Below are 22,920 nucleotides of genomic sequence, written 5' to 3'. Positions count from 1 at the left end.
GTCCCATGAGTAGTTTGTTTAAGCCTAGGTAAGAGTTTCCTCCAGTACCAGTTATGAGTGACTGCAGCAGCAGTGACCATTCCTCTAGCATGTACCTTCTGAATTTTTCAGTTTCTGCAGAATACCAAGTGCAGATCTGAGCACACACTTTCTTTTTATAGCTAAAGAGTCACCTTTCAAGCCCCAGGCAGGAATTGCATGTCCAGACTTGTACTTGTATTCTGTCTCTTGTATTCCCTCCACAACTGGCACTGTTGCAAAGTCCTTGCCCACAATACGTCTCTGCTTTTCCCCTAGGAATGACATTTACTCAGGATTTGTCTTTTGTAGAGTTATCTTTTCTCCTGCTGCAAATTTCATAGGACCCTGAGCACAAGATGTGTTCTATTACTCCCTTTTTAAACTTGGAATAGTTGCAGTACAGAGATGCCATAGAATCTCACCTGGGTCAAAGATCAAATTATCAGCGAGACAGTGGAATAACCTATAAATTCTACATGCAAGTTTTTTTAAGTGCCTTGACTTGTCGAGGTTCCCTTATTAATATCCCTGTCAAACTATTTATAGGGAAGGTATCCACAGGACCGGTAAGACGTAAAACATTTCTAAATATACCCAGCCAAATCAAATGACAATTATGCCATTAGTTAACTTTGCCTGACAATGTGTTTGCCAAAGATGGCTTCCCAAAATATATTTTTACTGAAGGAAAAGGAAACATCCAGAGCATCTGCATTCCAGACCTTATAAAAGTCTCTTTGGAGCTCTGCGCCCAGTCTTGCCAGAAACTTTCAAGGTAAGTGTATGGCTCCTGTGAACTCTGGGCAAATCTTGTACCTTTTTACTCCATTTGACTTCCTGTAAGACTTGGATATCCATTTCTATCGGGACTATATCACCAGTGATTTTATTCTACATTGAAGGGCAACATTTTTCCTTCAGCTTATATAATATCCCTGGTTACCTGTGCAACACAAATGATTGCTGTGTATTCAAAGAGCAGTGACTGACTTCTAGCCTATGCCACCAGAATTAATACCAAAATTGACCAACTGTTAAGGAAGAGGAAGAAATTCAACAGTTTAAGATTTCTGGAAAGCAGACTAGGCAATGGTGACAGTTACAACTGTCATAATGCTAGAGGAATTGTCCATAGCAAGTCAAATTTCCAGTGCAAAGCTGCCATTTTCTGGCAGAAAAAGGAGGGTCTCAATGGCTCCTGAGTAGCAAAAATCAAGGATTTATTTAATATGAATACTCTGTTAGGGAAATATGAAGTCTTCATTATTGAAATATGAAGTCTCTATTATGACAATGTCCAAATTTACTAGAGTCCATGAATTAGAAGTGATAATTCTAAACTGTACTGAAACACCAAAGATCTGTTCTGTACTTTGTTCCATAGCAAGATGTGTAAGGATGAATTTCAGGAGAGGATGCAAGCATTTCCACATAAGTCTGGGAAATTTAAACCCAGCATCTGGTGTAAATATTTGACCAGATCAAGGTTCATGAAGTTTCTTCTTTTCTACATAAAGCTGTTCACTCACTGACTCGACAAAACTTCTCTCCCACAAGGTTCTCTGCTGGCTGTGCCTCCAGGACAAGAGCAACCATGACGAGTGCAGACTCGGAAATGGCAGCCTTTGGGGAGGCTGCTCCTTACCTCCGCAAGTCAGAGAAGGAGAGAATCGAGGCGCAGAACAAGCCCTTTGATGCCAAGACATCTGTCTTTGTGGTGCATCCTAAAGAATCCTTTGTGAAAGGGACAATCCAGAGCAAAGAATCAGGGAAGGTCACCGTCAAGACCGAAGGTGGAGAGGTTGGTAAAATGCAAGATTGACAAACAGCATTTAATTCCCTCTCTGAGACCTCCAGTGACACAGCTGTATCTTTCCTTCCTCTGACAGACTCTGACCGTGAAGGAAGATCAAATCCACCCCATGAACCCTCCCAAGTACGATAAGATCGAGGACATGGCCATGATGACCCACCTGCACGAGCCTGCCGTGCTGTACAACCTCAAAGAGCGTTATGCAGCTTGGATGATCTACGTAAGTAGCAGCAGCAGTCTGCCTTTGGGTGCCAGCAGCATCTGCTGTGCCAGGCTGAGGGGAAGCCAACCTGCTGTCTCCCTTCCCCACAGACCTACTCGGGTCTCTTCTGTGTCACTGTCAACCCCTACAAGTGGCTGCCAGTGTACAACCCGGAGGTGGTGTTGGCCTACCGAGGCAAGAAGCGCCAGGAGGCTCCTCCACACATCTTCTCCATCTCTGACAACGCCTATCAGTTCATGCTGACTGGTAAGACAACGGCAGCATCTTCATAGCCATATAAAATTTGGGTGTTGGGTTGGGGTTTTTTTAGCTTTCTTGTTGTGGTTTTTTAATGAATTCCTGTTTGCAAACATCATCACAAGCCTTAAATTACCTTATTTAATCAGAGGCTGATGTTATGTGTGAGACGTAGTTAAGTCCCAGTGATCACAGAATCATAAGGGTGGCCTGGACCAGAAGGGAGCTCCAAAGGTCATCCAGTCTGATCTGCCTGCAGTCAGCAGGGTCACCCCAACTGGAACAGGTTGCCCAGGGCCTTGTTGAGCCTCACCTTGAATATCTCCAGGGCAATGTAGACAGCAGCACAGAAAAAGTTAGAAGAATAATTAATAGGGTTAAATGAATCAGGTGAAACAAAAATTCTCCCCCACCTGCTGTTGAGATCAGATTTGGCAAAAATGTGTCAGGAAATATTCATAGAGCTCTCAGCAATTTAGTTTCTCTCTCCCAAAACTGTGTTGTAGATTAATTTTTACCTGGTTTTGCTTCATCAATACATTGCTTGAAAAAGGAAATTTCCTGATTTCACCTGTTATTGTGATATTTGCCATGATCAAAGGCCAGAATCCCACTTGCACCCTCTGCAGACAGTGAAAACTGTTTTGAATGACAAATTCACTTGTAGTTAATATTCCTGTACTATGGATTTGCTTTCAAAACATAAATGCCACTTGGCTGGAAAAGACTAGAATTCTGTGCACCAAAACCCCGCTATGCAGAAGGGAATCAATGATTTGATGGTTGTGCTTTTTTTACCATGATTCTGAAAGGCCATTACTGAACAGTAATGATAATAAGGTTCATTGTTAAAAATCTTGCTGAATCTGGGATTAAAAATTAAGAAAAAGGGAGCAGTTCTTTTTCTTCTCCTTTTCCAACTCCACTTTTCACGCTGGATCAGGCTTGCTCAGAAGAAGTAGCTTAGGAGGTTTTATGCACCTTTAGTATAATCTTTCTTCCTTTTCTGTAGTTTGTGTCCTTAAAAACAGACTTGCAAAGACAGAAGTAAACAAAAAATGAGCAGAGATCATCTGACATGAAACCCAACCAGAATAAGAAAATCCAATGTTTTTCATTCAGCAAGAACTTTTGTTCATTCTAATGCACTGGTGAAAAGGAAAAAAGTAGGGAAAAGAAGAGAAAAGAAGAACCTGTTTGACTGTTTCCAACACTGATCAAATCTCTACATTTATACATTTATGATTTAGGAGAGGAGGAGCTTTCGATTCATGCAATTTGTGCTCCAATCCCTTGCTAATTAGGAATGTGACCTGTCAGACTTTTCAAAGGGTGTTTTGTTAAAGGAGAACAGCTATAAACTGACTTCAGAATCTCAAACTATCTGAGGACTTGCTAATGTGCAAATTGTTACTTACATTTCCTGGGATCATAAAAAATCACCCAAGAAATGTGCTATTAATCTCTGTGGATTCTACAGTGGGATCTTTCATATCAGAGCCTTCCACTATCTGCAACAGACTCCTGCAAGGAAGATAATCCTCCAGACTTCTTGAAGTCACTGGAAAGTAAAATGAGGTTGATAAGAGATTAAATTAAGAATAAATGTCCTATTTGAATGACTGGAAAGGGAGTTTAGAACAAAACCATGGAGCAGCAATACAAACTTAATCACTCTGGACCTCTCTGTAAAACACCTAACCTCCCCAAAAGAATTGCTTTTAGCACCGACAAATCGTATTCTGTAGTACTCAAAAAGTCACTGAGAGCATCTTTGTTTCTGTCTTTTCACAGATCGGGAGAACCAGTCCATCCTGATCACGTAGGTACCCTCCCAGCTTGGGTCCCTGTGGGGATGCCCGGTGCCAGGGGACCTCCTGCCTGACCCCAGGCTCTCTGCTTCTCCCTTTGCTTTGGCAGTGGAGAATCCGGTGCAGGCAAGACTGTGAACACCAAGCGTGTCATCCAGTACTTTGCAACAATTGCAGCCAGTGGGGACAAGAAGAAGGAGGAGCAGACATCAGGCAAGATGCAGGTGAGTTGGGAAAACAAACTGAAGCCTCAACATGTAGTTGCCAGGTCAGCTGAAAGCTGATCTCTGTCAGTGAATAATGATCACCCTGCTTATTATCACCATGTTTAGTGTGAAATTAACAGATGTTATCTTGAATCAATACCTTCCTCCATTCCTGGAATATTTTGTAAAGGATAACCTCCACTAATGACCATCCTGCAGGGCACGCTTGAGGATCAAATCATCAGCGCCAACCCCCTGCTGGAGGCCTTTGGCAACGCCAAGACCGTGAGGAACGACAACTCCTCTCGCTTTGTAAGTTGTTGCTTTGCACAAAACCTCTCCCTCTCATGACACAGAGAGTGATGGCCCAAGCTGTACTCCATCTCAAAGTGAGGTCAAAAGAACCTCCCCAGGCTGAGATACTGTTGCTTCTCCTTAAAAGGGCAAATTCATCAGAATCCACTTTGGGGCCACAGGCAAACTGGCTTCTGCTGACATTGAAACTTGTAAGAGACCTCCTGAAACCATCCCACCCCTTCCTAAATTCCCACCTTCACATCCTAAATTGCCACCTCCAGCGGCCTCCCTGTGCCTGACTCTTTCTACCATCCTTGCCAGATCTGCTGGAGAAGTCCAGAGTCACTTTCCAGCTGCCAGCAGAAAGAAGCTACCACATCTTCTATCAGATCATGTCCAACAAGAAGCCTGAGCTAATCGGTAGGATGGATTATTCTGACCTTTGGTTGACAAACACTGAAAAGCAGCTACCTGTCTGGTAAAGCTAATCCTGTGCCTTACCTCTTGCTGCTTTCAGACATGCTCCTGATAACCACCAACCCTTTTGATTTCCACTATGTGAGTCAAGGTGAGGTTACTGTTCCCAGCATTGATGACCAGGAGGAGCTGATGGCTACTGATGTAAGTAACACAGCCAGAAGGTAGCTACTGTACAGCTCGCAAAGGTGACAAAGGCAGCTTGCTAAAGACACAGATTTTAATTCATGGTTTTGATGGCAGAGTGCCATTGACATCCTGGGCTTCACTGCTGATGAGAAGACAGCCATCTACAAGCTGACAGGGGCTGTCATGCACTACGGGAACCTGAAGTTCAAGCAGAAACAACGAGAGGAGCAGGCAGAGCCTGATGGCACAGAAGGTACCAGGGAATTCCTCAAGTTCCAAGAGCTCCTCTGCCAGCGGAGCTGTTGTGTTAGCCTCCACAGACAGGCCTCTGTTGGCCTGGGCCACCACCAAAGCACCCAGGAAAAGCTTCTTTCTTTGTTGCTTGTCTATCTGCAGGGCTGCTTCCCTGACCATGGGAAAGGCAATTCTTTTAGCCACCGGGTACAGTCCAGACACACAGGGCCTGGGAGGGGAAGCTTCAGCTTCACACAGGACAGCTTTGCCCCTGGACAGCTTCCAACCACCAACTCACCGTGTTGGGCAATCCCAGTCTTTGTGAAATCAATCCTGCATTATTTGCCATGCAGAAATCCACCTTCCACAGGAAAAGAAATGTGCTGCGCGAGGCCTTTTGGGGGTCCTCTGGGACCTTCCGGATTCAAGCTCTCCCTTTCCAAGGGAGAGCTCTCAAGCAAGCCATCGCTAGCTGCCAGAATTTACCTTCCTTCTCAGAGCTCCTGAGACCAGAGCAGTGCATTCCCCTTGCTAGAACAGGCACAGTAGAATTGTTCACACTGACCAGACCCTAGGCACTGCCCCCAGATGAGTTCCTCTTCCTCTCTCTCCCTCCCTTCCTCAGTGGCTGACAAGGCTGCCTACCTGATGGGCCTGAACTCAGCTGAGCTGCTCAAAGCCCTGTGCTATCCCCGAGTCAAGGTTGGCAATGAATACGTGACCAAAGGTCAGAACGTGACCCAGGTAAGAGCTGAAGGTGGAACAGACAAGACTGAAAGAGTACTTGAGTGGTCTTCTTTGACTCTAGGAGGGAACTCTGGATCTTTTTTCTTTGCTAAAGGTGAACAACGCAGTTGGTGCCCTGGCCAAAGCTGTCTTTGAGAAGATGTTCCTCTGGATGGTTGTTCGCATCAACCAGCAGCTGGACACCAAGCAGCCCAGGCAGTACTTCATTGGTGTGCTGGACATTGCTGGCTTTGAGATCTTTGATGTAAGGCACGAGGATTGGACACCATAGGCCAGAGAGGGGCAGGAAGGGGATGAGGAAAGGGGGGTTCCATGAGAAAGTTGGCAGCATGTTTCCTGTGTTGTGAAAGCAGTGATGGTGCTAGGACTTGTGCATCAGAGGAGAGAAATGCCCTGGTTATTGGTCTGAGGGCAGAGACGTTCTTGGGTGAAACACTCTCGGATGGATCAGGGAGCTGAAACAGCAGACAGTGCTGCAGCTAAGGCCACTACAGGATTTGCTTTTGAGTAGAACAGCAAAAGGCAATTGCTGCTATTAGCTTGCTTTCACAAGTGAGGTCACCAGGAGCCTTGGGGGGCAGTCAGTTTTACACTAGAGGTCCTGCTAAGGCAGCACAGGGGTTTAGGAGTGGTGCTTTAGCTGGGGAACTTCAGCCAGCGTTAGGAGAACGGTAGGAAAAAGCTGTGGTGTTTGCCACCCCTTGGGAACCTGTGCACCTCTCTGTGCTTTGTGCAGTTCAACAGCTTTGAGCAGCTGTGCATCAACTTCACCAACGAGAAACTGCAACAGTTCTTCAACCACCACATGTTCGTGCTGGAGCAGGAGGAGTACAAGAAGGAAGGCATTGAGTGGGAGTTCATTGACTTTGGCATGGACCTGGCTGCCTGCATTGAGCTCATTGAGAAGGTACTTTCCCATCCAAGTGTGGGCTCTTGTGTGGAGTTGTGTGATGTGTCTGAGCCAGATGCAGCTCAGAGCTCATTCACATGCAGCATTTGGGGTCAGGCCAACAAGATACTTGGCAAGGAAGTTTATTTTGGTCTCAGAAAGAGGAATTGGGGAATGCCAATCTGTGCCATGAGTCCTGCATTCCCTGGTCTTCAGGCACGGAAAGGATAGCCTGGCCTCCCACCAAGACACTTCTTTACAGCAAACTGGCATCCTCTGGTGGATGCTACCAGCCAGATGCTGGTGCCTTTGATGTTCATAAGAGGTTTCTCATCATGACCATCTTTTCCTCTCACTTCTTGCGGTACCTTCCAGCCCATGGGCATCTTCTCCATCCTGGAAGAGGAGTGCATGTTCCCCAAGGCAACTGACACCTCTTTCAAGAACAAGCTCTATGACCAGCATCTGGGCAAGTCCAACAACTTCCAGAAGCCCAAACCTGCCAAAGGCAAGGCTGAGGCCCACTTCTCCCTGGTGCACTATGCTGGTACTGTGGACTACAACATCTCTGGCTGGCTGGAGAAGAACAAGGACCCTCTGAATGAAACTGTCATTGGGTTGTACCAGAAATCCTCTGTGAAGACTCTGGCCTTGCTCTTTGCCAACTATGGTGGAGCAGATGCAGGTCAGCTCTGGGAGAAAAGTATTTTGTGTGTGGGACAGGGTCACTAAAGAATGACAGCAGTAACACTAAATAGGTTTTGTAGTCTCCAATACAGAACATCTGTGTCTTATTTCTTTTCTTCCACGGACAGATGCTGGTGGTGGTGGCAAAAAGGGTGGCAAGAAGAAGGGTTCTTCTTTCCAGACTGTCTCGGCTCTTTTCCGGGTAAGGAAAAAGTCATTATTTGTTAGGATATGGATATGAATTTGATTGTGGCTCTGAAATATCTGTTGCATTTTTGGTCATAGCTTTTGTCATCCTTGAATATCCATGCCTTTTGGCAGGGCACTCACAGTCTCAGGCTGCACCAGGGGAGGTTCAGGCTAGATGTCAGGAAAAAGTTCTATACAGAAAGAGTGATTGCCCATTGGAATGGGCTGCCTGGGGAGGTGGTGGAGTCGCCATCATTGGAGGTTTTCAGGAGAAGACTTAATGGGGTGCTTGGTGCCATGGGTTAGTTGTTTGGGTGGTGTTGGATTGGTTGATGGGTTGGATGCGATGATCTTGAAGGTCTCTTCCAACCTGGTTTATTCTATGTATTCTATGTATTCTATGTATATTGCCTCATTCCCTTCAATATTGCACAATTAACCTGCTTGGACGCCACAAAAACAGCTTTAGTTCATTCATGAACTTCCTTTTATTTCAGAAGAGTGAATTATCTTGTTCCTTCCTGGAACTCCCTAACAAATTGACCAAACCTGTTTTTTTTTCTAAAGAACTCTTGATATTGCATCCTTATGTCTTGGCTGATTTTGGTCTTAGTTTTGCTATTGCCTTCCCCGAATAATCTATAAAAATCTCTGAAGTGTGAAGTTCACCTTCTTAATCTGGGAGTTAAGAATAAATCTGAGGAACTTCCTTAAAATCCTCTCTGGAGACTTCAAAGATATTTCCTGCACTTATTTTACACATCTATGAATATTTTCAATATTGATGTACTGTAGCATTTGAAACAAGAATTCTATACGAGTTCTTGTAGAATACAAGAAATAAGGAAGAGAAACACAGATCAAACATGAAGAGTGAAAAAATTACCTTGAGATTGTCAGATTTTAAAGCAATGATTTCATTTCAATGAGGAAAGAGATGAAATGTTAATTGACATCAAATTGTGGAATGTTGAGGTCATTTTTCAATTATGTTGTCAAGGTTTCATTTGGCTGATATGGAGTTAGTGAGAGTGAAGTACTACTAAAAAACCAGCTTACATGGGCTGTACATGTATTTCATCCATTTGAAAAGAACTTATTTAGCTGCCTAATCAGATGCTAGTCACACTTAACCAAGAGTCTGTGTCACTCATGTTATGTACCAAGACCAACATGTCACTCATTTAATGTACCAACACCAACATGTCAGTTGAAGTAACCAACTAAATTCCATGAGCTGGGAGGAAAATTGTGAGATGTCAGCTCCAAAATATCTGAGAGTCCTCAGTTTGCAAATTTCCTTTTGGGAGTCCTGCTAGATGGTTTAGAGAAGACAGGTCTGCATCCTGAAATACTCAGTCTGATATATCCACTATTAAGCTTCCAGCACCTGTGCTTAATAATCTAAACTTCACTTTTATAATCCCACAGGAGAATTTAAACAAGCTGATGGCTAATCTGAGAAGCACTCATCCCCATTTTGTACGATGCATCATCCCAAATGAAACAAAAACACCTGGTAAGTGACCCAAGAGGAGGAAAACTCAATGCACCCCACCTCTTCTCCTCAGTGTCAAACATCAGGGCAGTGACTAACAGAGGTGTTTGCCAGGTGCCATGGAGCACGAGCTGGTGCTGCACCAGCTGCGCTGTAACGGCGTGCTGGAAGGGATCCGCATCTGCAGGAAGGGATTCCCCAGCAGAGTCCTCTATGCTGACTTCAAACAGAGGTGAGAGTGCTTCACCCTTCTGCCCATTCAGAGCAAGCTGAAGTATCTCAGCAGGTGTGAAACATGACACTTTAAATTGGTAATGAGCAGTAATACAGAAATGTTTCACCATTAGTTCATGACAATATGACACTGCGGAGATCAGGATTAAAATACATGTAGAGATAACAGTAAAAGCACTCTCCATATCCTGTTCTGAGAGGATAGGATGTCTCCAGGCATGAGACCAGTTCAATGAGAAAGTCACAGAATTGTCAGGGTTGGAAGGGACCTCAAGGATCATCCAGTTCCAACCCCCCTAACATGGGCAGTGACACCTCACACTACAGCAGGTTGCTCACAGCCACATCCAGCCTGGCTGCAAACACCTCCAGGCATGAGGCTTCCACCACCTCCCTGGGCAGCCTGTGCCAGGCTCTCACCACCCTCACAGGGAACAACTTCTTCCTAACATCCAATCTGAATCTCTCCACTTCTAGTTTTGCCCCCCAGTCCTATCCCTACCTGACACCCTAAGAAGTCCCTCCCCAGCTTTCTTGGAGCCCCCTGCAGATACTGGAAGGCCACAAGAAAGCTTCAGAGCTTTCTCTTTTCCAGAGTGAACAACTCCAACTCTCTCAATCCATTTTCATAGCAGATTTGCTCCAGCCCTCTGATCATCCTCGTGACCCTTCTCTGGACATGTTCCAGTTCATCTAAGTCTCAGAAGGCTTTGAACTTCAATCACAATGGTGATGTCTGTGGTGGGAATTTCATTGTGTTCTACTTTCTACTACAGATACAGGGTGCTTAATGCCAGTGCTATCCCAGAGGGACAGTTCATGGACAGCAAGAAGGCTTCAGAAATGCTTCTTGGCTCCATTGATGTGGACCACACCCAATACAGATTTGGTCACACCAAGGTAGACACATGACTCATGTTAAAGTATTGTCAGGCAGTGATAAGGGCAGGCTGCTCTGTCAGAGAGCACAGCACAATAACAGAACTGGTTGGGTAGAAGCCTCAGTCAGTGAGTGCTCAGCTCCACAGTACTCAAGCAAGGCAGGAGAGGAAAACCAAGAAATGGTAATCAGGTTAAAACAAGAGTCCAGATCATAAGGCAAGTTTGTGACAATAAGGAATGTTGGAGGTGAAGCTATAAAGTCTTGGTGTTAGAGGCTAGTTAAGGTCACATATGGGTAGGTGAACAAGGCCCAGGGACTATTCCTTAATTCCTGAACAGATCCACATCAATGGGATTAGTCTGACATGAAGCCAGGAAGTAAGTCCACAGGACATGGTTGAATTCACCAGGTTCATGATCAGGCACAGATGTGGCTGAAGCTGTGGCTGGAAATCAGAATTCCTAACACATAGCTCAGACAGGGACTGAATGCTTAGGGATGAACTTATAGGAAGTTTATAGGTCCTTGGGGAGAAGGTTTGGGAGGGGGCCCAAGGTGATGCTTGTCATGGCCATGAAAATACAATGTGACTGTTCTGTACTAGCTGACAATGGCACGCTGCAACATTTCCTTTCTCAAGGTGTTCTTCAAAGCTGGGCTGCTGGGACTCCTGGAGGAGATGAGAGATGACAAGCTGGCAGAGATCATCACCCGCACACAGGCCAGGTGCAGAGGCTTCCTGATGAGAGTGGAGTATAGGAAGATGGTGGAGAGGAGGTAGACATCCCTCATATTTAGTTTGTTCTCATGGTACTTGACTAAAGTTTAAATCCACCACACTGAAGCTATACAATAGCCATGTGAATTTCATTTCAGGGAGTCCATCTTCTGCATCCAGTACAACGTTAGGGCCTTCATGAACGTCAAGCACTGGCCCTGGATGAAGCTCTTCTTCAAGATCAAGCCCTTGCTGAAGAGTGCAGAGTCTGAGAAGGAGATGGCCAACATGAAGCAAGAATTTGAGAAAACCAAGGAAGAGCTTGCAAAGTCTGAGGCAAAGAGGAAGGAGCTGGAGGAGAAAATGGTGGCCTTGCTGCAGGAGAAAAATGACCTGCAGCTGCAAGTGCAGGCTGTGAGTATCACAATTCATCTGTCCCAGGAAAGAGAATGTTACATAGGCAGAATGATGCCTGCCCTAAGCAGAGGTTCCCAGGAAGCTGACTGATGTGCAGTAGAGAATAGATGTAGACAGTGTAAGGCAGGCTGACACTGAGTAAGCAGCTGCTGGCTGGGCCTGGTGAGTCTCATGGCAGCTCCATGTGAGACCTGGCACTCCTGCACCTGAAGAAAGAGCCAGAGCAGAGAACCCTGAGCTGGAGGGGAAGTATCTCCATCTGCTCACCTTTCAAAGGAGAGCATCTGCTAAGACGGCAAAGCTGAGGAGGATTCACATTTCCTACTTGCAGCTTCACTAGAAGGCCTTGAAAACTTTCAGATGCATGGATACTTCATGTGCAGACTCAATCAGAAACAGGCAGTAACTTCACATCCAAGGAAGTGACAAACTATTCACTACTGGGAATGCTAGGCATGTCCTGGAAAGAAGGCACAGATGTAGCTGGTAGCAAAGGCAAGGTCTCTACTTGTCTTGCAGCAATGTAAAATGCATTTTAAAAAGTAATAAATTTCTTTCCCAACTATTGTTAAAAACTAGGAAGCCTTAACCTCTCAGGTGTTATAAGGTTCTCAGACAACTGAAAAGGAAAAGCTACTAAGTAATTTTTCTGCCATGAAAAAATAATCCAAGAGCTTGTTCCTGTAGAAAGTAGTAACTGAGGTGATTCTGATTTGCTTGTGAGCAGATGAGCTATTTTCACATCTGTCCTCTGTGTGAGTTCTTTTAAAAAGACACCAAAAATTTGAAATCAGTTTATACCAGATGAAATGGTTGCCCTGTAAAGACTATGCAAGATCTTTAGTTGCTGTATTACAGGCCAGGTTCAGCCCCTATTTTAAGTCCTGCCTACTCAGGGATACAAAAGACAGAGAAATAAACTTCAAACCATGAAAACCCACAACAATCATTGTCTCCCCACCAGGAAGCAGATAGCTTGGCTGATGCTGAGGAGAGGTGCGACCAGCTCATCAAAAACAAAATCCAGCTGGAAGCCAAAATTAAGGAACTGACTGAAAGGGCTGAGGAAGAGGAAGAAATTAATGCTGAGCTGACAGCCAAGAAGAGAAAACTGGAGGATGAATGCTCAGAGCTGAAGAAAGATATTGATGACCTGGAGTTAACACTGGCCAAAGTGGAGAAGGAAAAGCATGCCACTGAGAACAAGGTATGAGGCAGGAGGGGTCACTCACAACTCAGCAAAGAGCATTGTGCTCTTCCAAGACTTCTGTACTTTATACTTCCTTTATTCACACCTCTCCCTTCTTCTCAAAGGTGAAAAACCTGACAGAGGAGATGTCAAGCCTGGATGAGACCATTGCCAAGCTGACAAAAGAGAAGAAAGCTCTCCAAGAGGCTCATCAGCAGACACTGGATGACCTGCAGGCAGAGGAGGACAAAGTCAACACTCTGACCAAATCTAAAACCAAGCTGGAGCAGCAAGTGGATGATGTAAGCACACAGGCAAAGAGCAAGAAGAGGACAGGTGTGGAGTTTGAGCTGTGTGGCAGAGCACTGATGGCCTTCTTGTCTTTAGCTGGAAGGGTCCCTGGAGCAAGAGAAGAAACTGCGCATGGACCTGGAGAGAGCCAAGAGGAAACTGGAAGGAGACCTGAAGCTGTCCCATGACAGCATCATGGACCTGGAAAATGATAAGCAGCAGCTGGATGAGAAACTGAAGAAGTAAGTGAGGCTGTGGGGCAGCTGAGCACTGTGCTGCTGAGCTTGTCTCTTTCCTTTGAGCTCTGTCATGATTCACTCAGTGGACTTGTGATGGTTGGTTTGCTGTGATCTTGAAGTGCAAAAACTGAGGTGACCATGCCAGAGGAGTTCATTTCAATTAACAGTAATACTTTATGGTTTGCCCATGAGGTGGCATGTGATAGGTAGGAAAAGGTGAGGGGAGAAAAGAGAAAAGTAAAGTAAGGTCGAATAAAGTGAAGAGAAAAGATAAAGAGACTTATTGCTACCACCAGTTCCAAGTCCTGCTGGGCCTTCCAATCCTTTCTTGAAGATGGTGTGGAAAGCTTTCAAAGTCTTGTTGCTAGGGAAACATCTTTTATAGTCAATCACACCTGTCCAAGTCCAACCTCTACCTGCCCCTCATGAGTGAGGCTTCCATACATGCCCAAGGAGGAGTATCTGAGGTATAGTCTGGACCTAAGGAGGTGAGGTCTTGGAAGCAGGAAGCTCTCATCCAGAAGATGTGTTTTCATGTTATAATGACATTATAATGAGCAAAGTTTGCCTAAGGTTCACAGCTTCCCTAGCAACACCAAGCATTGACCCCCTTTGATATTTGGTATATGTTATGGGCTAAAGGCTAGATGTCTTAACCATAGAGTACAATCCTCAGGGACTAGATAGTCCAGGGGACGGACACAGGAAATTGTAATTATTGTTATTTCATCCCATCAGCCTGCAGTCTCTCTATAAACAGGCTGCATGGCCGGTTCTTCCCCTTTTTTCCCTCTCCTTGCTCCCAGCACAGACCCTGATCTCCTGCAGGGGAGCTTTGCAGCCTTCTGTGGCCTTGGCTAAGCTAATTTTTAGCTACGTAATTTGAGCCTAGGTTGCAGAGGGGAAGCAGGGAGAGATGGGGAGGGGCAATGAGGCTTGGGTTTTGGCCTGGTTGGAGGGCAGGTTTTGGAAGGTTGGCCTAGTGAGGTTTTGGTAAGCCTGGGTTGGAGGACTGGACTGAGGATGAATATGAATTTGTGTATTGTGCACTTCTGTATATATTTGAGAACAGGTTCTCCATTTAAACTTTCCAGTGCTGTGGAGCGTTTTTTATCTTACTCCTTTGGGGAGGGATAAAATAGCTTCCTGTCCCCTCAACCAAGACAGTAAGATTTTAATTTGGAAGGAATGAGCTGGGACAGCAGAAGTGTCTGTTCACCTGACATCCACTCAGTAAGCAGAATGGCTGGATGCTCCGGGTACCATGCAGGTCTTTTCCCATAGAACTTGCACCTGCATATCAATGGAGATAGCCTTTCACTGTACAAGCTTAGTAACTTAATCAACAACTAACTATGGCGCAGGCTGCTGAAAACTCATTCTGAATGAGTCTGAATGATAGTAGAAGTTTTGGGGTTGGGGGGAGTCCTGATTCCTGAGGACAGTATTGGAGAGGTAATGTTCTTTGGACCACTTCTTCCAAGCACTAACATGGTTTGATTTGCCCAAAGGAAAGACTTTGAGATCAGCCAGATCCAGAGCAAGATTGAGGATGAGCAAGCTCTGGGCATGCAGTTCCAGAAGAAGATCAAGGAGCTGCAGGCAAGTCTCTGTTGCTTCCTCTCTTTCACCTAGACTCAGGTCAGGCAGGAGAAGGCCATGGGTGTGAAGGGTCTCTCGTGTTCCCCAGGCTCGCATTGAGGAGCTGGAGGAGGAAATTGAGGCCGAGCGAACCTCTCGGGCAAAAGCAGAGAAGCATCGAGCTGACCTCTCCCGGGAGCTGGAGGAGATCAGTGAGCGCCTGGAAGAGGCAGGAGGGGCTACAGCAGCTCAGATTGAGATGAACAAGAAGCGTGAGGCAGAGTTCCAGAAGATGCGTCGTGACCTGGAGGAGGCCACGCTGCAGCACGAGGCCACGGCTGCCGCCCTGCGGAAGAAGCACGCGGACAGCACCGCTGAGCTCGGGGAGCAGATCGACAACCTGCAGAGGGTGAAGCAGAAGCTGGAGAAGGAGAAGAGTGAGCTGAAGATGGAGATTGACGACCTGGCCAGTAACATGGAGTCTGTCTCCAAAGCCAAGGTATGGAATTGCACTAGAAGACGCTCACAGGGCCTAGCTATGGCACAGAGCCTGCACCTATGAGCCACATGCTCATCAAGAAGGCTCTGCTGCGAGCAGAAGGCAGAGTGCAGGGCTTCATTGATGTCCTTCCTTGTGCTTGCTCTGCAGGCAAACCTGGAGAAGATGTGCCGCACCCTGGAAGATCAGCTGAGCGAGCTGAAAACCAAGGAGGAGCAGAACCAGCGCATGATCAATGACCTCAACACGCAGAGAGCTCGCCTGCAGACAGAATCAGGTGAGACATCCTCCTTGCTGACCTGCAATGGGAGGACCTGCATGCCACGAGGATACCACAGTGTGCAAAGTGACATCTGCTGTGTGCTCTCCAGCCCTCTCCTGACTCCATAGGTTTAAGGGCAGAAACTGTCTCATTATACACTGTCCACTTACCTCTGTTCCCTTTACCCTTCCCAGGTGAATATTCCCGCCAGGTGGAGGAGAAAGATGCTCTGATTTCTCAGCTGTCTAGGGGCAAGCAAGGATTCACCCAGCAGATAGAGGAACTCAAGAGACATCTGGAGGAAGAAATCAAGGTCTGGAAGTACTCTCCTGTCCACAACTTATATCACCCCTGAACAAATCATAAGTCTTACCTGACCCAGGACCTCATCAATATCCGGTGCCCAAATGGGAGTGTTACTGGAGACAAGAGCAGGAAATGCACCCCCCCTGCTCATCAGCTAGAGGGAGGGAAATGCAGAGACTTTGATGGTGGAGGGAGACATTCACAAGCCTTCCATGAGCTGCTGATGACAGCCTCTAAGACAGAGTTCAGACACCTATGTCAAATCCAGTACAGAACCCCAAAGAACCTGTCACCGTCACCGCTGACTGAGGAAGGCATCACCACTTCCTGCCTTTACATTTGCCCAGTTAGAGCTTCATTCTGATTTCACTCAAACAAGTACTCAGGTTACCAATGCCAATGTCCCCACAGGCCAAGAACGCCCTGGCCCACGCCCTGCAGTCTGCTCGCCACGACTGTGACTTGCTCCGGGAACAATATGAGGAGGAGCAGGAAGCCAAGGGGGAGATGCAGCGAGCCCTGTCCAAGGCCAATGGAGAAGTGGCTCAGTGGAGAACCAAATACGAGACGGACGCCATTCAGCGCACGGAGGAGCTGGAGGAGGCCAAGTATGTGGGAAGCAGGATGTTGAACGACTTGAGAAGACTGAGATTGCCAAGTGTGTTTGAGAGTGGGTCAGGACAGGGGTGGCACAGAGGCAGAGTTGTAGAGACTTTGTATGAGAGGGGACAGGAGGGGAGAGGAAGAGCGTGCTGTGGAGAAAGTGTGGATTGGAAGGACAGAGTAGGCCTCGGGTGTGCAAAGGCTAAGATGGGCTGAGCACTCATTTGGTGCTAGACTAGAGATTGGCTGACACTTCAGACTGCATGCAGTCTTGGATCAGAAGAAACACATGGCAAATTGTTGGGCTCAAAAACCCAAGAAGCCAACTGCCCTTTCTCAAGCAATACAAAATTGACTGCCCGTTAAGGTCTAACATAACCTGCGCTCCCCATCCCCAGGAAGAAGCTGGCACAGCGCCTGCAGGATGCAGAGGAACATGTTGAAGCTGTCAATGCCAAATGTGCCTCCCTGGAAAAGACAAAGCAGAGGCTGCAGAATGAAGTGGAGGACCTGATGATTGATGTGGAGAGAACAAATGCTGCCTGTGCAGCTCTGGACAAGAAGCAGAAGAACTTTGACAAGGTCTTTTGGGCTCCAGCCCTGGGGTTCCAGGGCAGAGCATGTCCTCCTGACCAGCACACCCATACTCACATCCCATTTCTCTTCAGATCCTGTCAGAATGGAAGCAGAAGTATGAGGAAACACAGGCTGAGCTGGAAGCCTCCCAGAAGGAGTCTCGCTCTCTCAGCACAGAGCTGTTCAAGATGAAGAATGCCTATGAGGAGTCCTTGGACCACCTGGAAACGCTCAAGCGGGAGAACAAGAACTTGCAGCGTAAGTGCCTGGCCCTCTGCTCCTGGATGGGCTTCCTTGCCATCCACCACCCCCACCACTGTTCTACCTGGCTGTGTGCCTGCAGGTGACAGAGGTGCCTGTCAGGTTGGTGTGGCAGGGCCCTTGCCATGCTGCTCTGTGCCTGCCCCTGCCATTGGTCTTTGCTCCCACAGAGGAGATTTCCGACCTGACGGAGCAGATTGCCGAGGGAGGAAAGGCAATTCATGAGCTGGAGAAGGTCAAGAAGCAGGTTGAGCAGGAGAAGTCTGAACTCCAAGCCTCTCTGGAGGAAGCTGAGGTACACAGAGTATTAAGAAATGATGCCCAGACTGTAAGCATGCAGAGACAGCACTAAAGCAGGCCCAGATTTCATTAAATATTGTCTACGAGATTCTTTAGGAAGGAAGTTGTAGGTTGAGTCACTCTTCCTGTTGTCATCTCCAGGCCTCCCTGGAACATGAAGAGGGGAAGATCCTGCGCCTTCAGCTTGAGCTCAACCAGGTGAAGTCTGAGATTGACAGGAAGATAGCAGAGAAGGATGAGGAGATCGATCAGATGAAGAGAAACCACCTCAGAATCGTGGAGTCCATGCAGAGCACCCTGGACGCTGAGATCAGGAGCAGGAATGAAGCCCTGAGGCTGAAGAAGAAGATGGAAGGAGACCTGAATGAAATGGAGATCCAGCTGAGCCATGCTAACCGCCAGGCTGCAGATGCACAGAAGAACCTGAGGAACACTCAGGCTGTTCTCAAGGTCTGCTCAGTAGAGCTGCAGGCAGAGAAATGACATTGCTGTCATTTCTGGCACCAAGCTCACACTTCCACCTTTGTCATGCCTCTTGCCACTCTTTCCAGGACACTCAGCTGCACTTGGATGATGCTGTCAGGACTCAGGAGGACCTGAAGGAGCAGGTGGCCATGGTGGAGCGCAGAGCAAACCTGCTGCAGGCTGAAGTTGAGGAGCTCCGGGCAGCCCTGGAGCAAACAGAGCGGTCGAGGAAATTGGCTGAGCAGGAGCTCCTGGATGCCACTGAACGTGTGCAGCTGCTCCACACCCAGGTAGGACACTGCTGGGAATTCATCCCCTCCACGAGGGATAATACAGAATGAAACTGCTCTGCTCTTGTCAGTAGTTGCTATGTAAACACTTGGAGAGTGATGTTGGGTTTGCTGTTGTGGCTCTAAAAAGGACTCCTGATAGAAAGATTTTATAAACAATATGCATACTTGGTGTGGAGAATTTAGCTCTGAAAGTACAAATGCTGTCTTTGCTGTTCACAGAACACCAGCTTGATCAACACTAAGAAGAAGCTGGAAACAGACATTGTGCATATCCAGGGAGAAATGGAGGATACCATCCAGGAAGCCAGGAACGCTGAAGAGAAGGCCAAGAAGGCCATCACTGATGTGAGCTGAGGACTCCTTTTGGTGCTGATTGTGGAGGAATTCTGCCCCAAAGTGTCTCCAGCACCAAAATGGCTTTGACCCTTTGCTCTCCTCAGGCAGCCATGATGGCAGAGGAGCTGAAGAAGGAGCAGGATACCAGTGCCCACCTGGAGAGGATGAAGAAGAACCTGGACCAGACGGTGAAGGACCTGCAGCACCGTCTGGATGAGGCTGAGCAGCTGGCCCTGAAGGGAGGCAAGAAGCAAATCCAGAAGCTGGAGGCCAGAGTACGTAGTAGGGCTGAGATCGGTGTGTGAGTGAGGAGATCCCTTGGAGAGGTGTGAGGGAAGCTGCAAAGTTGGGCTTCTCCTTGCAGGTGCGAGAGCTGGAAGGGGAGGTGGATGCTGAGCAGAAGCGCAGCGCTGAAGCCGTGAAGGGTGTGCGCAAGTATGAGAGGAGGGTGAAGGAGCTGACCTACCAGGTAAGGCAGGAGACACCCCTGGCCTGACAGAGCTTTCTCACAGCAAGTCAAATTTTGCACAGATGTGCCCCAAGGGAATTAATCACCTGACATGATGCAGAACTCATCAGTCTGTCTCTTTCTTGTCTATCAATGCACCTAGTCTGAGGAAGACAGGAAGAATGTTCTCAGGCTTCAGGATCTGGTGGACAAGCTGCAGGCGAAGGTCAAATCCTACAAGAGACAAGCTGAGGAGGCTGTAAGTATTGCTCAAGGAAGAGGCACAAGACACCTTCCACTGGGGCAGCAAGCTCAGTGAGATGAGTGTGGGGAACAGGAAAGGGCAGGAAAGAACCTGCCTAGAGGCAACAGCCTTGGCCACACTCTGTCCCTATCATAACATGAGGCCATGCGAAGGTCTGGGCACCCTGCAGCCAGGGCTGAACTGAGGGAAGCTCTGTCCCTATCATGACATGAGGCCATGCGAAGGTCTGGGCACCCTGCAGCCAGGGCTGAACTGAGGGAAGCTCTGTCCCTATCATGACATGAGGCCATGCGAAGGTCTGGGCACCCTGCAGCCAGGGCTGAACTGAGAGAAGCTCTGCAGCCTGTTTCAGAGCAGAGCTCAGGCTAAACAAGCCCAGGGGCACATCCACTGTTGGAAGTGACACTGACAATTGAACTGAAGTGCAGGGAGCAGCAACACACCAAAGAGAAATCCAAGGGACCCAATTTGTGTCACAAACGTGACACAGCCCTGGTGAAGCTTGTCACAGTGGGGTCCTGAATAGGGAGGATAAGGAGGGCTGTGGGAGGCTTCCAAGTCAGCAGTGGTGAGTGGGGGATGGAGGTCTGGGCCTGCCCTCAGGGAAGAGCTGCAGCCCTGAAAGGCAGCAGGAGTGAAGCCCTTGCCCTGGGCCCCTCCCCACCGACTCCCTCTCCCCGCACAGGAGGAGCTGTCCAATGTCAACCTCTCCAAGTTCCGCAAGATCCAGCACGAGCTGGAGGAAGCCGAGGAGAGAGCTGACATTGCAGAGTCGCAGGTCAACAAGCTCCGGGTGAAGAGCCGCGAGTTCCATGGCAAGAAGATAGAAGAGGAAGAGTGAGGCTGTGATGAGGCAGCAAAGTGCCCTGAGGGCTGCACAGAATGTGAACCTCTCAGGCACCTTCTTCCATATTTAAGGTTTGCCACCAGCTCAGTAGGTAGAGAATAAAGACTGTAGATACCTTTGCATACACCATGAGCAGTGGTTTTCTTTTGTGTCTCTTTCCATGTGCCAGGGCTGTGTCTTTCTGCTGGCCATTGTTCAAGGCAGATCTGTGAAGGGCTAATAACCAACAGAGTTCTCAGATTTAGGGGTGGCTGACAGAAAGCAGTCTTTACGCCTCACCAGGTTTGCTTCCTGCATTTAATTAGACAGTAGGACCATGAAGAGCATCACCTGGCCTTGAACTAAAACTGGAGAATGCTGGAGACAGTTCTGTGCTATTTCCTTTAACTGCTGTAAAGCAGAGCAGTGTCCACACAAGCTGAGGCTCTGGCACACTAACCTCTGAGAAGCTATCCTGCCTGGGGTAATCTCTCTTGCCTCTTGAGAAAGCACAATATGGTTCATAGTGGTGCTTCCCTTAGTGGTCTTGTGTCTCATGGCCTCAACCGGGAGCTTCTCTCCAAAGACAAAGGCAAAAGAGGTCAGGGCAGAGAGTGAGCAGAGAAAGGTTAGCTGCAATAGGTCATCAGTGGAGGGGTAGGGCAGTGGTGGTCATCAGCATCTGGCATTTCCAGTCCAGTGTACCACCACGTTCAGTCTCAAGCACTGCCTGTTGGAGCAGAGCTCAAATGGCTGCATCTCACTGTCACAGTCTGATGTGCCAGTGAGCACTGGACTAAACCAGCAATAGAACTGGGATGGGCAACTGAGGAGAAGTTGTTTGTGTCCTTCCAAAGGTAATATTCCATTAAATTGAAGTCAGCCTTGTATGGGAATATACAGATACCTTATGGTATACAGATACCTTATGTTATACAGATACCTTAGAAGGGGTAGGTGAGCTTGTGGGCAAGGAGATGGAGCTGATAAAATTGACTGGATTTCAAAAGCCTTTCAGCAAGGTATTCCAACAAAGGCTTAAACAGACATCATGAAGCCATGAGATGAGAAGGAAGCTTCTCACTCAGAGGAATAATTGTCAAAGTACAAAAGAGAAAAGTTAGGTGTGCTGGGGTCTGTGCTATTCAAGCTATGGATAAATCAAGCTGAAGAGCTGCAGAAGAGGAAGGAACACAATGTTTGCCCATGAGATAATGCTCTTCCAGACAGTGAGGACAAGGACTGATAGCTAATAAGTGTGGAAGGTTTTCATGACACTGTACAAACTGTGCTGTTACATAGCAAACAAAATTCAATACAGTTGAAAACACAGAACTATGCCTGTAGGAAACTACATCTACAAAGATGGACTCTGAGATGACAATTGTCCATCAGGAGCCACATGTTCTGCTTAACCATGTGACAGTACCCACTCATTCTCAACAGGAGCAGCAAAATAGAAAATCAGAGGAGACAAACTGAAAATACAAAGAAGTGTGATTCCAAAGGCAATAAAGATCATCAGATGCATGGAGAGGCTTCCATAAAAGGATCAGTTGAAGAAACCCTGAGACTTAAGACAGGAAGGGAGAGAACTGAGCAGAACTACAAAATCAGCCTAGTGTGGAGAAAAGAAACAGGAGAGCACAGAGGGCAGAAGGTGTGAACTGAAGTAAGAATGTGTGAATTGAAGTAAGCTGCCTGAAGGCGAGATAATGAAAACCACAAAGACACCTGGGTTCTTTATAAGGTATCTGTGATTCTAAGCCAGAAGTATCACAGCATCTTAGGGATTTGAAAGGACTTCAAATGATCATCCTGTCCAAGCCCCCTGCCAGAACAGGATCACCTAGGTCAGGTCACACAGAACACATCCAGGTGGGTTTTGAATACCTCCAAGAGGGAGACTCCACATCCCCCTGGGCAGCCTGCTCCAGGGTTCTGTCACCCTCACAGTGAAAAAAAATCTTCCTCATGTTTCCATAGAACTTTTTATGCCTCAACTTCCACCATTGCCCCTTGTGCTGGCATTGAGCATCACCCAGCAGAGCCTGGCTCCAGCCTCTGGGCACTCACCCTTCACATCTTTATAAACATGAATGAGGTCACCTCTCAGTCTCCTCCTCTCCCAGCTACAGAGTCCCAGCTCCCTCAGGCTCTCCTCATAAGGAAGATATTCCATTCCCTTCAGAATCTTTGTGGCTCTGTGCCACAAAAGGAGTCTCTAATTACCTGCCTCCAATATGCAAACTAACCAAGACATCAGTATCTTTGTGGTTGTCTTGCTGTCAGTAGTGAGGATGAGAAAGCAGAAACCCTGAAGTTCTATGTAATTTCTGTCTGAAAGAGTGATGGGAATGAGTCTTCTTGGAAGTGATCAGAGTTTAGTCACAAAATGCTTCATAAATTCATCTAACAGAGCTGGCTTTGATGTCAGCCCCTCTCCCTTCCCATGACACATTAGAAGGCT

At 47.2% G+C, this 22,920-nt stretch overlaps 1 protein-coding gene across 1 annotated transcript; it reads left to right on the top strand.

Moving 5' to 3' along the window:
* The first annotated feature begins 1,615 nt into the window (after positions 1 to 1,615).
* Positions 1,616 to 20,598, top strand: LOC104307701 (myosin heavy chain, skeletal muscle, adult). Its single transcript, XM_054170777.1, has 38 exons — positions 1,616 to 1,822; positions 1,911 to 2,054; positions 2,147 to 2,303; positions 4,089 to 4,116; positions 4,215 to 4,329; positions 4,531 to 4,623; positions 4,754 to 4,817; positions 4,930 to 5,028; positions 5,126 to 5,229; positions 5,329 to 5,467; positions 6,074 to 6,192; positions 6,290 to 6,439; positions 6,932 to 7,102; positions 7,460 to 7,769; positions 7,900 to 7,973; positions 9,392 to 9,479; positions 9,573 to 9,690; positions 10,469 to 10,592; positions 11,216 to 11,352; positions 11,452 to 11,707; positions 12,675 to 12,917; positions 13,025 to 13,201; positions 13,287 to 13,432; positions 14,941 to 15,031; positions 15,120 to 15,509; positions 15,660 to 15,786; positions 15,966 to 16,084; positions 16,489 to 16,685; positions 17,079 to 17,262; positions 17,349 to 17,514; positions 17,688 to 17,812; positions 17,959 to 18,267; positions 18,369 to 18,572; positions 18,795 to 18,920; positions 19,016 to 19,186; positions 19,276 to 19,380; positions 19,523 to 19,618; positions 20,310 to 20,598. The coding sequence occupies exons 1-38, from the start codon at positions 1,616 to 1,618 to the stop codon at positions 20,463 to 20,465; spliced, it is 5,829 nt and encodes a 1,942-aa protein (XP_054026752.1). The 3' UTR covers positions 20,466 to 20,598.
* The last annotated feature ends 2,322 nt before the right edge of the window (positions 20,599 to 22,920 follow it).

The sequence above is a fragment of the Dryobates pubescens genome, chromosome 20 (genome assembly GCF_014839835.1).
Source record: "Dryobates pubescens isolate bDryPub1 chromosome 20, bDryPub1.pri, whole genome shotgun sequence".
Classification (NCBI taxonomy): domain Eukaryota; kingdom Metazoa; phylum Chordata; class Aves; order Piciformes; family Picidae; genus Dryobates; species Dryobates pubescens.
This window is presented reverse-complemented; position numbering and strand designations above follow the sequence as displayed.

Excerpts from the sequence above, each read along its gene's own strand:
- LOC104307701 (XM_054170777.1), top strand. The coding sequence starts at position 1,616 with ATGACGAGTGCAGACTCGGAAATGGCAGCCTTTGGGGAGGCTGCTCCT. Across the intron at positions 9,691-10,468 it reads TATGCTGACTTCAAACAGAG|ATACAGGGTGCTTAATGCCA; the intron begins GTGAGAGTGCTT and ends TTTCTACTACAG. Across the intron at positions 13,202-13,286 it reads TGGAGCAGCAAGTGGATGAT|CTGGAAGGGTCCCTGGAGCA; the intron begins GTAAGCACACAG and ends TCTTGTCTTTAG.